This window comes from Phaenicophaeus curvirostris, unplaced genomic scaffold (genome assembly GCF_032191515.1).
Source record: "Phaenicophaeus curvirostris isolate KB17595 unplaced genomic scaffold, BPBGC_Pcur_1.0 scaffold_51, whole genome shotgun sequence".
Lineage (NCBI taxonomy): Eukaryota > Metazoa > Chordata > Aves > Cuculiformes > Cuculidae > Phaenicophaeus > Phaenicophaeus curvirostris.
The window spans coordinates 21,289-35,143 of NW_027206674.1; the positions used below are offsets into that span (position 1 = coordinate 21,289).

The 13,855-nt window shown below is 64.8% G+C and overlaps 1 protein-coding gene across 1 annotated transcript in view; it reads right to left on the minus strand.

Annotated features, from left to right (window-relative positions):
• The window catches only part of MAN2B1 (mannosidase alpha class 2B member 1), a 30,801-nt gene extending 17,565 nt beyond the window's left edge, over positions 1 to 13,236 (minus strand). The window contains exons 1-10 of the mRNA XM_069881585.1: positions 13,139 to 13,236; positions 9,279 to 9,381; positions 7,265 to 7,438; positions 5,388 to 5,581; positions 4,181 to 4,313; positions 3,157 to 3,299; positions 2,933 to 3,049; positions 2,082 to 2,164; positions 1,472 to 1,592; positions 1,076 to 1,154 (exon numbers count right to left, since the gene is read on the minus strand). Of these exons, the coding sequence (XP_069737686.1) occupies positions 1,076 to 1,154; positions 1,472 to 1,592; positions 2,082 to 2,164; positions 2,933 to 3,049; positions 3,157 to 3,299; positions 4,181 to 4,313; positions 5,388 to 5,581; positions 7,265 to 7,438; positions 9,279 to 9,381; positions 13,139 to 13,204 (1,213 nt within the window). The 5' untranslated portion in view covers positions 13,205 to 13,236. The remainder of the gene's footprint in view (positions 1 to 1,075; positions 1,155 to 1,471; positions 1,593 to 2,081; positions 2,165 to 2,932; positions 3,050 to 3,156; positions 3,300 to 4,180; positions 4,314 to 5,387; positions 5,582 to 7,264; positions 7,439 to 9,278; positions 9,382 to 13,138) is intronic.
• Positions 13,237 to 13,855: the final 619 nt, after the last annotated feature.

Here is a 13,855-nt window from a genome sequence, read left to right on the forward strand (position 1 = left end):
GCACGACAATTCCCCATTAGATCAGGGCTCCAAGCGCCATCCAACCTGGCTTTGAACATCTCCAGGGATGGAGCAGCCACAACTTCCCTGGGCAACCTCTTCCAGGGCCTCACCAGCCTCATCGTAAATAATTTCTTCCTTATTTCTAGTCTAAATCTTCCATCTCTTATTTATAGCCCTTTCTCCTTGTCCTATTACTACGTACCTTTGGGAAAAAGTCATAGAATCATAGAATCACCAGGTTGGAAGAGACCCACCGGATCAACGAGCCCAACCATACAATCATAGGATCGTAGAATTATAGAATCGTAAATTATAGAATCATAGAATCATCAGGTTGGAAGTGACCCACCAGATCAACGAGTCCAAGCATAGAATCATAGAATCATAGGATCGTAGAATTATAGAATCATAAATTATAGAATCATCAGGTTGGAAGAAACCCATCAGATCACTGAGTCCAACCATAGAATCGTAGAATCATAGAATCGTAGAATTATAGAATGACCAGGTTGGAAGAGACCCACCGTATCATTGAGTCCAACCATAGAATTGTAGAATCATAGAATCGCAGAATCATAGAATCGCAGAATTATAGAACCACCAGGTTGGAAGAGACCCACCAGATCATTGAGTCCAACCATAGAATCATAGAATTGTAGAATCACAGAATCACAGAATCGTAGAATCACCAGGTTGGAAGAGACCCACCAGATCAACGAGTCCAACCATGGAATTGTAGAATCATAGAATCGCAGAATTATAGAATTGTAGAATCATAGAATCGTAGAATTATAGAATCGTAGAATCACCAGGTTGGAAGAGACCCACCAGATCAACGAGTCCAACCATGGAATTGTAGAATCATAGAATCGCAGAATTATAGAATCGTAGAATCATCAGGTTGGAAGAAACCCACCGGATCATCGAGTCCGACCATAGAATTGTAGAATCATAGAATCGTAGAATTATAGAATCGTAGAATCATAGAATCACAGAATCGTAGAATCACCAGGTTGGAAGAGACCCACCAGATCAAGGAGTCCAATCATAGAATCATAGAATCGGCACTTACGGAGCACGGAGCTGTCACCGGAGCCGTAGGGCCCCTCACGCGCCGCCGCGCCGGCCACGGCCTCCAGCTGAGAGCAGATCTACCGGGGGAAACGGGGAGTCGGGAAAGGAGACCCCAACATCTGGGAAAGGGGGAAGCCCAAACATCTGGGAAAGCGGGAAGGCAAACAGCTGGGGAAGGAGAAACCCTGGAACCCGGGGAAGGGGAAACCCTGGAACCCGGGGAAGGGGAAACCTTGGGATCTGAGAAAGGGGAAACCTTGGGATCTGGGAAAGGGGAAACCCTGGAATCTGAGAAAGAGGAAACCCTGGAACGTGGGGAAGGGGAAACCCTGGAACGTGGGGAAGGGGAAACCCTGGAACCTGGGAAAAGGGGGTGGGAATCTCAGTTTCCCACCTGGAGAAAGTTGTAGCTGAGGCGCTCGTAGCGCTTGAGCGCGGGCCGGCTGGTGAAATAGCCCGTCCAGAACTGGTGGGGGCCGTCGGCGTAGGGGAAGAAATCGTCGGTCTTCACGGACCTGCAGGAGAATCAGAGAGTCACCAAGTTGGGAAGGACCCACCGGATCATGGAGTCCAACCGTCCCCATCAATCACCGACCCACGTCCCTCAGCACCTCGTCCACCCGGCCCTTCAACCCCTCCAGGGCAGGGGACTCAACCCCCTCCCTGTCCCAGTGACCAATGACCCTTTCCATGAAGAAGTTCTTGATGTCCCATGCGGAGCCTCCCCTGGTGGAGCTTGAGGCCGTTCCCTCTCGGCCTGGCCCCTGGCCCTGGGGAGAAGAGCCCAGCTCCCTCCTCTCCACCAGCTCCTTGCAGGGAAAGAGCAAGGAGGTCTCCCCTCAGGCTCCTCTTCTCCAGGCTGAACCCCCCCAGCTCTCTCAGCCGCTCCTCTTCTCCTCCAGCCCCCTCCCCAGCTTCGTTGCTCTTCTCTGCACTCGCTCCAGAGCCTCCACATCCTCGTGTCCCACCAACCCCCCCAGGTCCTTCTCCTCCCTCACCCTCACCAGGAGAGGTTGGCGCGGTTCAGCTCCTGCAGGTAGCAGGACGGGGTGGAGTAGAGGACGTGGACGCGGCTGCCGTTGGCTTGCTGGAAAAACAGGGGGGTCACGGGGGGAAATGGGGGGCAGGGGGGGTGGGAAACAGGGGGGGCCCAGGGGGAAATGGGGGGGAGAAAGGAGGGGATGGAGAAATGGGGAGAAGCAGTGGGGGGGGGGGCAAAGAGGAGCGTGAGGGGGAATGGGGGGGGAATGGGGGTCACAGGAGGGGGGAAGAGGGGGGACGGGAGGGATATGGGGGTGCAGGAGGGCAGAGGAGGGGGGAGTGGGGGGAACTGGGGGTGCAGGAGGGGGGAATGGGAGGGAAATGGGGGGAACTGGGGGGAACTGGGGGTGCAGGAGGTGGGAATGGGAGGGAACTGGGGGTGCAGGAGGTGGGAATGGGAGGGAACTGGGGGAGCTGGGGGTGCAGGAGGGGGGAATGGGAGGGAAATGGGGGGAACTGGGGGTGCAGGAGGTGGGAATGGGAGGGAACTGGGGGGACTGGGGGGAACTGGGGGTGCAGGAGGTGGGAATGGGAGGGAAATGGGGGGACTGGGGGGAACTGGGGGTGCAGGAGGTGGGAATGGGAGGGAACTGGGGGGAACTGGGGGTGCAGGAGATGGGAATGGGAGGGAAATAGGGGGAACTGGGGGTGCAGGAGGTGGGAATGGGAGGGAACTGGGGGGAACTGGGGGTGCAGGAGGGGGGAATGCGAGGGAACTGTGGGAGCTGGGGGTGCAGGAGGTGGGAATGGGAGGGAACTGGGGGAAACTGGGGGTGCAGGTGGGACCGGGGGGGTCCCCAGGGCCCCCGCTGACCCGGGCGTTGACGTGGGCGATGAGCTGGTCCATGTTGGAGAACCAGAGGTGGGCGTTCTCGTAGTGGAAGTCGGAGCCCATGGTCATCAGGATGTGGTTGGTGCGGTAGTGCTCGGCCTGGGGAGGGGGGGGGGGCTCGGCTCAGCACCCCCCCCCCCCCAATTCTGGGGTCCGAGCCCAGTATCCAGACATCCCCCCTTCCCGCAAACCCTTGGAGCCCCCACCTGGCTGTGAGCGACCTTCAGGAAGGAGGAGACGATGGTGTCCACGTTGTTCTCCACGGTGTCGCCGTCCACCACGGGGGGGTCGGAGCAGAGCTGGTCCCAGCAGAAGCCGTCGGGGGGGTTGTAGACGTTGGGGAGGATCCCTGGGGAGGGATTGAACCCCAAATCAGCCAAGGGGTGGGGTGGGGTGGGATGGATGAACTGGGATGGGATGGGGACATCAGGGTCGGGGTTCAGGATGGGGACAGGAGAGCTGGAAAGGGATGAGGATGATGTCAGAGTTGGGAACTGCACTGGGGACGGGAGAGCTGGGATGGGGTTGGGGACATCAGGGATGGGAGAGGAGAGCTGGGATGGGGTTGGGGACATCAGGGGTGGGAGAGGAGAGCTGGGATGGGGCTGGGGACATCAGGGATGGGAGAGGAGAGCTGGGATGGGGTTGGGGACATCAGGGATGGGAGAGGAGAGCTGGGATGGGGTTGGGGACATCAGGGACAGGAGAGGAGAGCTGGGATGGGGTTGGGGACATCAGGGATGGGAGAGGAGAGCTGGGATGGGGTTGGGGACATCAGGGACAGGAGAGCTGGGATGGGGTTGGGGACATCAGGGATGGGAGAGCTGGGATGGGGTTGGGGACATCAGGGGTGGGAGAGGAGAGCTGGGATGGGGTTGGAGACATCAGGAACAGGAGAGCTGGGATGGGGTTGGGGACATCATGGGTGGGAGAGGAGAGCTGGGATGGGGTTGGGGACATCAGGGATGGGAGAGGAGAGCTGGGATGGGGTTGGGGACAACATCAGGAATGGGAGAACTGGGATGGGGTTGGGGACATTAGGGATGGGAGAGGAGAGCTGGGATGGGGTTGGGGACATCGGGGATGGGAGAACCGGGATGGGATGGCACAAAGTCATTGGGGATGGGAGAGCCGGGATGGGGCTGGGGACGGCGTTGGGAACGGGGAGCCGGGATGGGGAGGGGGTCAGGGATGGGGAGGGGGTGAGGGACGGGGAGGAGCGGGTCCCACCGGTGAAGATGTCGGCGGCCGGGGGCCTCAGGCTGGTGCTGGCGCGCCAGATCAGCTCCATCCGGCGCAGCTCCTGCCGCCGAGCCTTGTCCTGGTGGTCCACGCGCCCCACGAAGAGCCCGTCGTAGCCCATCTGCGGGGAGGGGGGCCGGAGATGGGGGGGCAGCCGGGCTTGGGGGGTTCCAGTGAGGCCAGGGGATGTTGGGGGGCACCTCGGAGGTTACGGGGGCACCAGGGATGTTGAGGGGGGCCCTCAGAGGTTGGGGGGCACCTCAGAGGTTGGGTGGACACCCTGGATGTTGGGGGGGCACCTCAGACCTTGGGGGGCACCTCAGATACTGGGGAGGCACCTCAGAAGTTGGGGGGGCCCTTAGATGTTGGAAGGCACCTCAGAGGTTGGGGGGGCACCCTGGATGTTGGAGGGCACCTCAGACCTTGGGGGGCACCTGAGATGTTGGGGGGTCACTTGAGACGTTGGGAGGCACCTTGGAGGTTTGGGGGTCACCTGAGATGTTGGGAGGCACCTTGAATGTTGGGGGGGCACCTGAGATGTTGGGAGGCACCTTGAAGGTTGGGGGGACCCCCTGGATGTTGGGGGGCACCTCGGAGGTTTAGGGGTGCACCCTGGATGTTGGGGGGCACCTCAGAGGTTGGGAGGCACCTGCGATGTTGGGTGGACACCCTGGATGTTGGGGGGCACCTCGGAGGTTTGGGGGTCACTCAAGATGTTGGAAGGCACCTTGGAGGTTGGGGGGACACCCTGGATGTTGGGGGGCACCTGCGATGTTGGGGGGACACCTGTGATGTTGGGGGGACACCCTGGATGTTGGGGGGCACCTCGGAGGTTTGGGGGTCACCTGAGATGTTGGGAGGCACCTCAGAGGTTGGGGGGCACCCTGGATGTTGGGAGGAACGTGAGATATTGGGAGGCACCCTGGATGTTAGGGGGCACCTGAGATGTTGGGATCCCACCTGAGAAGTTGGGATCCCACCTGAGAGGTTGGGGTCCCACCTGAGATGTCGGGGTCCCACCTGAGATGTCGGGGGGCACCCTGGATGTTGGGAGGAACCTGAGATGGTGGGATCCCACCTGAGAGGCTGGGGGGCACCTGAGATGTTGGGATCCCACCTGAGAGGTTGGGGGGCACCTGAGATGTTGGGATCCCACCTGAGAGGTTGGGGGGCACCTGAGAAGTCGGGGTCCCACCTGAGCGAAGATGGCAGCGAGCTGCCTGGCGTGGCCGAAGGGGTCGATCTGCCAGGCGACGCGGGGGGCCCCGCAGCCCCCCAACTCCCTGCGCAGGAACCTCCTCCCCAGCGCCAACTGCTCCAGCGCGGGGCCGTAATGCGCCGCCGCCTCGTCGCTCATGCACCAGCCCCCCCCGACCAGCTCCAGGCGGCCTGGGGGGGGCACAAAAAAAGGGGGGGCTGCAGCAGCACCCCGAGATCCTGCGCTGCCCTGCACCCCCGGCCACCCCCCATCTCTCTCTGCAGCCCCCAGCACGTCCCAGGGACCACAGACCCCCCCCCCAGCCAGCTCCAGGTGACCTGGGGGGGGGGCACATGGGGAGTCGGGGGGGCTGCAGCCGCACCCCAAGATCCTTAGGGGGGTCCCCAAGCACCTCAAGTCCCCCTGCAACCCCCAGACCCAGCCCTATGTCCCCCTGCAACCCCTGGAACCCCCCATGTCTCTGTGCAGCCCCTCCCCACGCACCCCCTAGCACATCCCATGGACCACAGCCCCCCCCCCGACCAGCTCCAGACGGCCTGGGGGGGGCACAAAAAAAGGGGGAGCTGCAGCAGCACCCCGAGATCCTGCGCTGCCCTGCAACCCCGGCCACCCCCCATCTCTCTCTGCAGCCCCCAGCACGTCCCAGGGACCACACAGCCCCCCCCCAGCCAGCTCCAGGTGACCTGGGGGGTGGACATGGGGGGTCAGGAGGGGCTGCAGCAGCACCCCAAGATTCTTAGGGGGGGTCCCCAAGCCCCCCATGTCCCCCTGCACCCCCTGGAACCCCCCCCATCTCTGTGCAGCCCCTCCCCATGCACCCCCTAACACATCCCAGGGACCACAGCCCCCCCCCCCAGCCAGCTCCAGGTGACCTGGGGGGGGGGCACACGGGGAGTCGGGGGGGCTGCAGCAGCACCCCAAGATCCTTAGGGGGGTCCCCAAGCACCTCAAGTCCCCCTGCAACCCCCAGACCCAGCCCTATGTCCCCCTGCGACCCCTGGAACCCCCCATGTCTCTGTGCAGCCCCTCCCCACGCACCCCCTAGCACATCCCAGGGACCACAGCCCCCCCCCCGACCAGCTCCAGACGGCCTGGGGGGGGCACAAAAAAAGGGGGGGCTGCAGCAGCACCCCGAGATCCTGCGCTGCCCTGCACCCCCGGCCACCCCCCATCTCTCTCTGCAGCCCCCAGCACGTCCCAGGGACCACAGACCCCGCCCCCAGCCAGCTCCAGGTGACCTGGGGGGTGGACATGGGGGGTCGGGGGGGCTGCAGCCGCACCCCAAGATCTTTAGGGGGGTCCCCAAGCCCCCCATGTCCCCCTGCAACCCCCAGACCACCCCCCATGTCTCTGTGCAGCCCCTCCCCATGCACCCCCTAGCACATCCCAGGGACCACAGCCCCCCCCACCCCCAACCAGCTCCAGCTGGTCTGCGGGGGTCAAAAAACCAGGGGGGGCTGCAGCAGCACCCCAAGATCCTTAGGGGGGTCCCCAAGCCCCCTGGGTGTCCCTGCACCCCCTGTAACCCCCCCGATCTCCGTGCAGCCCCTCCCCATGCACCCCCTAGCGCATCCCAGGGACCACAGCCCTCCCCCCCCCCAACCAGCTCCAGCTGGTCTGCGGGGGTCAAAAAAACAGGGGGGGCTGCAGCAGCACCCCAAGACCCTCGGGGGGGGTCCCATGTCCCCCTGCAACCCCCAGAGACCCCCCCCCACCACATCCCTCAGTCCGTGCTTGGCTTCATCCTTCCGCACCCACCAGCGAGGATGCAGCCACGGCGTCACCGAAGCCCTGAGGACCCCCCCGCCCCCCCAAATTTTCATCCCCGGGGACCCCCCCCCCCCCCAACTTACCCTCGTGGACGAGCTGCCGCACGCGCTGCCGCGTGGCCTGGTCCTGCTGCGCCCACCAGCGCGCCAGGAACGCCACCTCCGCGTAGACGAAGCGGCGCGAGGGCTCGGCCACCAACGAAGCCACCACCGAGTCCAGGATGTAGCGGACGCCCGCGCGCTGCACCGAGTTCCGAACTGGGGGGGTCGGAGGAAAAAAGGGGGAGCTGGGGGGGGCTGGGGGAGCTCAGGGTGGGGGGGTTCACAGGGGTACAGGGAGCACAAAGGGGTGTGAGGGGCTCCAAGAGGTCTGGGGGGGCTCAGGGTTGGGGGGTTCAGAGGGGTCTGGGGGGCACAGAGGGGTTGGGGGGGCACAAAGAGGTCTGGGGGGCTCAGGGTTGGGGGGTTCAGAGGGGCATAGGGAGCACAAAGGGGTCTGGGGGGCTCAGGGTGGGGGGTTCAGAGGGGTCTGGGGGGCACAGAGGGGTTCAGAGGAGCCTGGGGGGCACATAGGGGTTGGGGGGGGCACAAAGAGATCATGGGGGCTCAGGGTTGGGGGGTTCAGAGGGGTATAGGGAGCACAAAGGGGTCTGGGGGGCTCAGGGTGGGGGGTTCAGAGGAGTATAGGGAGCACAAAGGGGTCTGGGGGGCTCCAAGGGGTCTGGGGGGCTCAGCATACAGAGTTCAGAGGGGGCTGGGGGGGCACAGAGGGGTCTGGGGGGGCTCAGGGTGGGGGGTTCAGAGGGGTACAGGGAGCACAAAGGGGTCTGGGGGGCTCCAAGGGGTCTGGGAGGCTCAGGGTGGGGGATTCAGGGTGGGCTGAGGGGGCACAAAGGGGTCTGGGGGGCACAGGGTGGGGGGTTCAGAGGGGTATAGGGAGCACAAAGGGGTCTGGGGGGCTCAGCATACGGGGTTCAGAGGGGTCTGGGGGGGCACAAAGGGGTCTGAGGGGCTCCAAGGGGTCTGGGGGGCTCAGGGTGGGGGGTTCAGAGGGGTATAGAGAGCACAAAGGGGTCTGGGGGGCTCAGCATACGGGGTTCAGAGGGGTCTGGGGGGGCACAAAGGGGTCTGAGGGGCTCCAAGGGGTCTGGGGGGCTCAGGGTGGGGGGTTCAGAGGGGTATAGAGAGCACAAAGGGGTCTGGGGGGCTCAGCATACGGGGTTCAGAGGGGTCTGGGGGGGCACAAAGAGGTCTGGGGGGGCTCCAAGGGGTCTGGGGGACTCAGCATATGGGGTTCAGAGGAGTCTAGGGGGGCACAAAGAGGTCTGGGGGGCTCAGCATACAGAGTTCAGAGGAGTCGGGGGGTCTCCAAGGGGTCTGGGGGGGCTCAGGGTGGGGGGTTCAGAGGAGTATAGGGAGCACAAAGGGGTCTGGGGGGCACAGAGGGGGCTGGGGGGGCTCAGGGTGGGGGGTTCAGAGGGGTATAGGGAGCACAAAGGGGTCGGGGGGCTCCAAGGGGTCTGGGGGGCTCAGGATGGGGGGTTCAGAGGGGTCTGGGGGGGCACAAAGGGGTTCAGAGGGGTTGTGGGAGCACAAAGGGTTCTGAGGGGCTCAGAGGGATTTGGGGGGGACACAAAGGGGTTCAGAGGGGCCTGGGGAGCTCAGGGTTGTGGGTTCAGAGGGGTCTGGGGGGGGCACAAAGAGGTGTGGGGGGCTCAGGATGGGGGGTTCAGAGGGGTCTGGGGGGGCACAAAGGGGTTCAGAGGGGTCTGGGGGGCTCGGGATTGGGGGTTCAGAGGGGTTAAGGTGGGCTGAGGGGCTCAGGGGGGTCTGGGGGGCTCAGGGTGGGGGGTTCAGAGGGGTCTGGGGGGCTCGGGGGGGCGCTCAGGGGGATCTGAGGGGGGTCGAGGAGGAGGCTGGTGCCCCCCCCTCAGTTTTGGGGTGCAGGGTTGGGGGGGGGACAGCCCCTTCCCCCCAGCACCCTTGGCTCTGTCTCTTCCCCAGTGGCTTTTTTAGAGGGGGAGGGGTCCCTACTGCCCCCCGCAGTCCCTCTCCTTGGTTTTGGGGTGCTGGGGGAGGGGTCTGGGGGGGCCCCCACCTCCATAAAAATATTGATCGACCGTCTTGAGCCACCCGACGTCGTCGTGCGTGTGGGGCACCAGGTGGACGTTGAGGAGCCCGGGACGCGTCGGGGGGCACGACTTGGGGGGGGGGGTTGCAAAAATGGGGGTGAGACCCCCCCCGAGACCCCCAGCTCCCCAAAGCCTCCTCTTCTGCCCCATCCCAGTCACTCCCAGTTCATCCCAGTTTGCCCCGGTGTCTCTACGCCTTCCCAGCCCCTCTCCCCAGTGCCTCCCAGTCCATCCCAGTGCCCTTACCCCCTCCCAGCCCCTCTCCCCAGTGCCTCCCAGTCCATCCCAGTGCCCTTACCCCCCTCCCAGTCCATCCCAGTGCCCTTACCCCCTCCCAGCCCCTCTCCCCAGTGCCTCCCAGTCCATCCCAGTGCCCTTACCCCCTCCCAGTCCATCCCAGTGCCCTTACCCCCTCCCAGCCCCTCTCCCCAGTGCCTCCCAGTCCATCCCAGTGCCCTTACCCCCCTCTCAGTCCATCCCAGTGCCCTTACCCCCTCCCAGTCCATCCCAGTGCCTCCCAGTCCACCCCAGTGCCCTTACCCCCTCCCAGTCCACCCCAGTGCCCTTACCCCCTCCCAGCCCCTCTCCCCAGTGCCTCCCAGTCCATCCCAGTGCCCTTACCCCCCTCCCAGCCCCTCTCCCCAGTGCCTTCCAGTCCATCCCAGTGTCCTTACCCCCTCCCAGCCTCTCTCCCCAGTGCCTCCCAGTCTCTCCCCAGTGTCCTTACCCCCTCCCAGCCACGCCCCAGTGCCTCCCAGTCCATCCCAGTGTCTCTACATCCTCCCAGCCTCTCTTCCCAGTGCCTCCCAGTCCATCCCACTGTCCTTACCCGCTTCCAGCCTCTCCCCAGTGCCTCCCAGTTCCTTTCCCCAGGACGCTCTGGGGTCCCTCAGCCTCTCCCAGTGCCCTGAGTCCATCCCAGTGCCCCCAGTACATCCCAGTTCCCACTCCCACAGGATGCTCTGTGCCCCATCCCGGCCTTTCCTGGTGCTTCCAGTCCAGCCCAGTATCCCCAGTGCCCCCCAGTTGCCTCGCCACCCCCACCCAGTTCCTCTTTCCAACGGACACTCTGCGTCCTTCGCGCTTCCCCCAGTGCCCCCAGTATCTCCCAGTTCCCCTTTCCACGGGATGCTCTGTGCCCCTTCCAACCTGTCCCAGTCCCCTCCCAGTGTCCCCAGTCCCTCCCAGTGCCCCCAGTTCCTCTTGCTGCAGGACACTCTGTGTCCCCCCCAGCTTCTCCCAGTGCCCCCATAGTCCTTCCCAGTGCCCCCAGTACCTCCCAGTTCCTCTTTCCCCAGCAAGTTCCAGGCCCCCTCAGCCTCTCCCAGTGCCCCCCAGTCTGTTCCAGTGTCCTCTCAGCCTCTCCCAGTGCTCCCCAGTCTGTTCCAGTGCCCCCCAGTCTGTTCCAGTGCCCCCTCAGCCTCTCCCAGTGCCCCCCAGTCTGTTCCAGTGCCCTCTCAGCCTCTCCCAGTGCCCCCCAGTCTGTTCCAGTGCCCCCTCAGCCTCTCCCAGTGCCCCCCAGTCTGTTCCAGTGCCCTCTCAGCCTCTCCCAGTGCCCCCCAGTCTGTTCCAGTGCCCCCTCAGCCTCTCCCAGTGCCCCCCAGTCTGTTCCAGTGCCCCCTCAGCCTCTCCCAGTGCCCCCCAGTCTGTTCCAGTGCCCTCTCAGCCTCTCCCAGTGCCCCCCAGTCTGTTCCAGTGCCCCCTCAGCCTCTCCCAGTGCCCCCTCAGCCTCTCCCAGTGCCCCCTCAGCCTCTCCCAGTGCCCCCCAGTCTGTTCCAGTACCCTCTCAGCCTCTCCCAGTGCCCCCCAGTCTGTTCCAGTGCCCCCTCAGCCTCTCCCAGTGCCCCCCAGTCTGTTCCAGTGCCCTCTCAGCCTCTCCCAGTGCCCCCCAGTCTGTTCCAGTGCCCCCTCAGCCTCTCCCAGTGCCCCCCAGTCTGTTCCAGTGCCGCCTCAGCCTCTCCCAGTGCCCCCCAGTCTGTTCCAGTGCCCCCTCAGCCTCTCCCAGTGCCCCCCAGTCTGTTCCAGTGCCCCCTCAGCCTCTCCCAGTGCCCCCCAGTCTGTTCCAGTGCCCCCTCAGCCTCTCCCAGTGCCCCCCAGTCTGTTCCAGTGGCCCCTCAGCCTCTCCCAGTGGCCCCCAGTCTATTCCAGTGCCCCCTCAGCCTCTCCCAGTGCCCCCCAGTCTGTTCCAGTGTCCCCTCAGCCTCTCCCAGTGCCCCCCAGTCTGTTCCAGTGCCCCCTCAGCCTCGCCCAGTGCCCCCCAGTCTGTTCCAGTGCCCCCTCAGCCTCTCCCAGTGCCCCCCAGTCTGTTCCAGTGCCCTCTCAGCCTCTCCCAGTGCCCCCCAGTCTATTCCAGTGCCCCCTCACCCTCTCCCAGTGCCCCCCAGTCTGTTCCAGTGCCCCCTCAGCCTCTCCCAGTGCCCCCCAGTCTGTTCCAGTGCCCTCTCAGCCTCTCCCAGTGCCCCCCAGTCTGTTCCAGTGCCCTCTCAGCCTCTCCCAGTGCCCCCCAGTCTGTTCCAGTGTCCCCTCAGCCTCTCCCAGTGCCCCCCAGTCTGTTCCAGTGCCCCCTCAGCCTCGCCCAGTGCCCTCTCAACCTCTCCCAGTGCCCCCCAGTCTGTTCCAGTGCCCCCTCAGCCTCTCCCAGTGCCCCCCAGTCTGTTCCAGTGCCCCCTCAGCCTCTCCCAGTGCCCCCCAGTCTGTTCCAGTGGCCCCTCAGCCTCTCCCAGTGGCCCCCAGTCTATTCCAGTGCCCCCTCAGCCTCTCCCAGTGCCCCCCAGTCTGTTCCAGTGTCCCCTCAGCCTCTCCCAGTGCCCCCCAGTCTGTTCCAGTGCCCCCTCAGCCTCGCCCAGTGCCCCCCAGTCTGTTCCAGTGCCCTCTCAGCCTCTCCCAGTGCCCCCCAGTCTGTTCCAGTGTCCCCTCAGCCTCTCCCAGTGCCCCCCAGTCTGTTCCAGTGCCCCCTCAGCCGCTCCCAGTGCCCCCCAGTCTGTTCCAGTGCCCTCTCAGCCTCTCCCAGTGCCCCCCAGTCTGTTCCAGTGTCCCCTCAGCCTCTCCCAGTGCCCCCCAGTCTGTTCCAGTGCCCCCTCAGCCTCTCCCAGTGCCCCCCAGTCTGTTCCAGTGTCCTCTCAGCCTCTCCCAGTGCCCCCCAGTCTGTTCCAGTGCCCTCTCAGCCTCTCCCAGTGCCCCCCAGTCTGTTCCAGTGCCCTCTCAGCCTCTCCCAGTGCCCCCCAGTCTGTTCCAGTGCCCCCTCAGCCTCTCCCAGTGCCCCCCAGTCTGTTCCAGTGCCCTCTCAGCCTCTCCCAGTGCTCCCCAGTCTGTTCCAGTGCCCTCTCAGCCTCTCCCAGTGCCCCCCAGTCTGTTCCAGTGCCCCCTCAGCCTCTCCCAGTGCCCCCCAGTCTATTCCAGTGCCCCCCAGTCTATTCCAGTGCCCCCCAGTCTATTCCAGAGCCCCCTCAGCCTCTCCCAGTGCCCCCCAGTCTGTTCCAGTGCCCCCTCAGCCTCTCCCAGTGCCCCCCAGTCTGTTCCAGTGCCCCCTCAGCCTCTCCCAGTGCCCCCCAGTCTATTCCAGTGCCTCCCAGTCTGCTCCAGCATCTCCTCAGCCTCCCCTACTGCCCCCTCAAGCCTCTCCCAGTGCTCCCAGTCCACCCCAGTGCCCCCCAGTCCCTCCCAGCATCCCCTCAGCCTCTCCCAGTCCGCCCCAGTGCCCCCAGTACTTCCCAGTTCCTGCTTCCCCAGCACATTCTGTGCCCCTCAGGGTCACCTACTCCCTCCCAGCGCCCCCCCCAGCCCCTCCCAGCATCCCCTCAGCCTCTCCCAGTCCCTCCCAGTGCACCTGGTACCCGCACCCCGCGGCCGCCCCCGCCCCGAGCAGCAGCAGCAGCAGCAGCAGCGCCGCCATGACGACAGCGGGCCGGGAGTCACGTGACGGCCCGGTCACATGACCCGAGGCGGGAGAAGGCGGGCGCTCTTAGCCCCGCCCACCGAGGCGGCGCAAACCAATGGGAGGAGAGAAAAAGCGGCCTCGGCCACGCCTCCCGATCTCTGATTGGCTTCGGCGAAAGGAGGCGGGTCCGCAGCCCGCCGAGGGCCAATGAGAGGCAGGAGACGCGATGATTGACGCGGCGGGAAGGCTGGAGGCCCCGCCCCTCGCGAGGTGATTGGCAGCTCGCCCCCTCAAGGGAGCCGGGTGGGGGGGGGCGTCTCTGGAGACCCTTGGGGCTCCTCTCAGCCTCATGGCCCCCCCCAAATCCCCACCCCATAGACCCCCCTCAGCCCATAGAGCCTCCTCTCTCAGCCCCTCCAAAGCCCCCAGACCCATAGAGCCCCCCTCAGCCCCCCAAATCCCCCCCTAGAGCCCCCTCAGCCCATAGAGCCTCCCCTCTCAGCCCCCACCAAAGCCCCCAGACCCATAGAGCCCCCCTCAGCCCATAGAGCCTCCCTTCTCAGCCCCCACCAAAGCCCCCAGACCCATAGAGCCCCCCTCAGCCCCCCAAATCCCCCCAGAGAGCCCCCCCTCAGCCCCCTCCAAAGCCCCCAGACCCATAGAGCC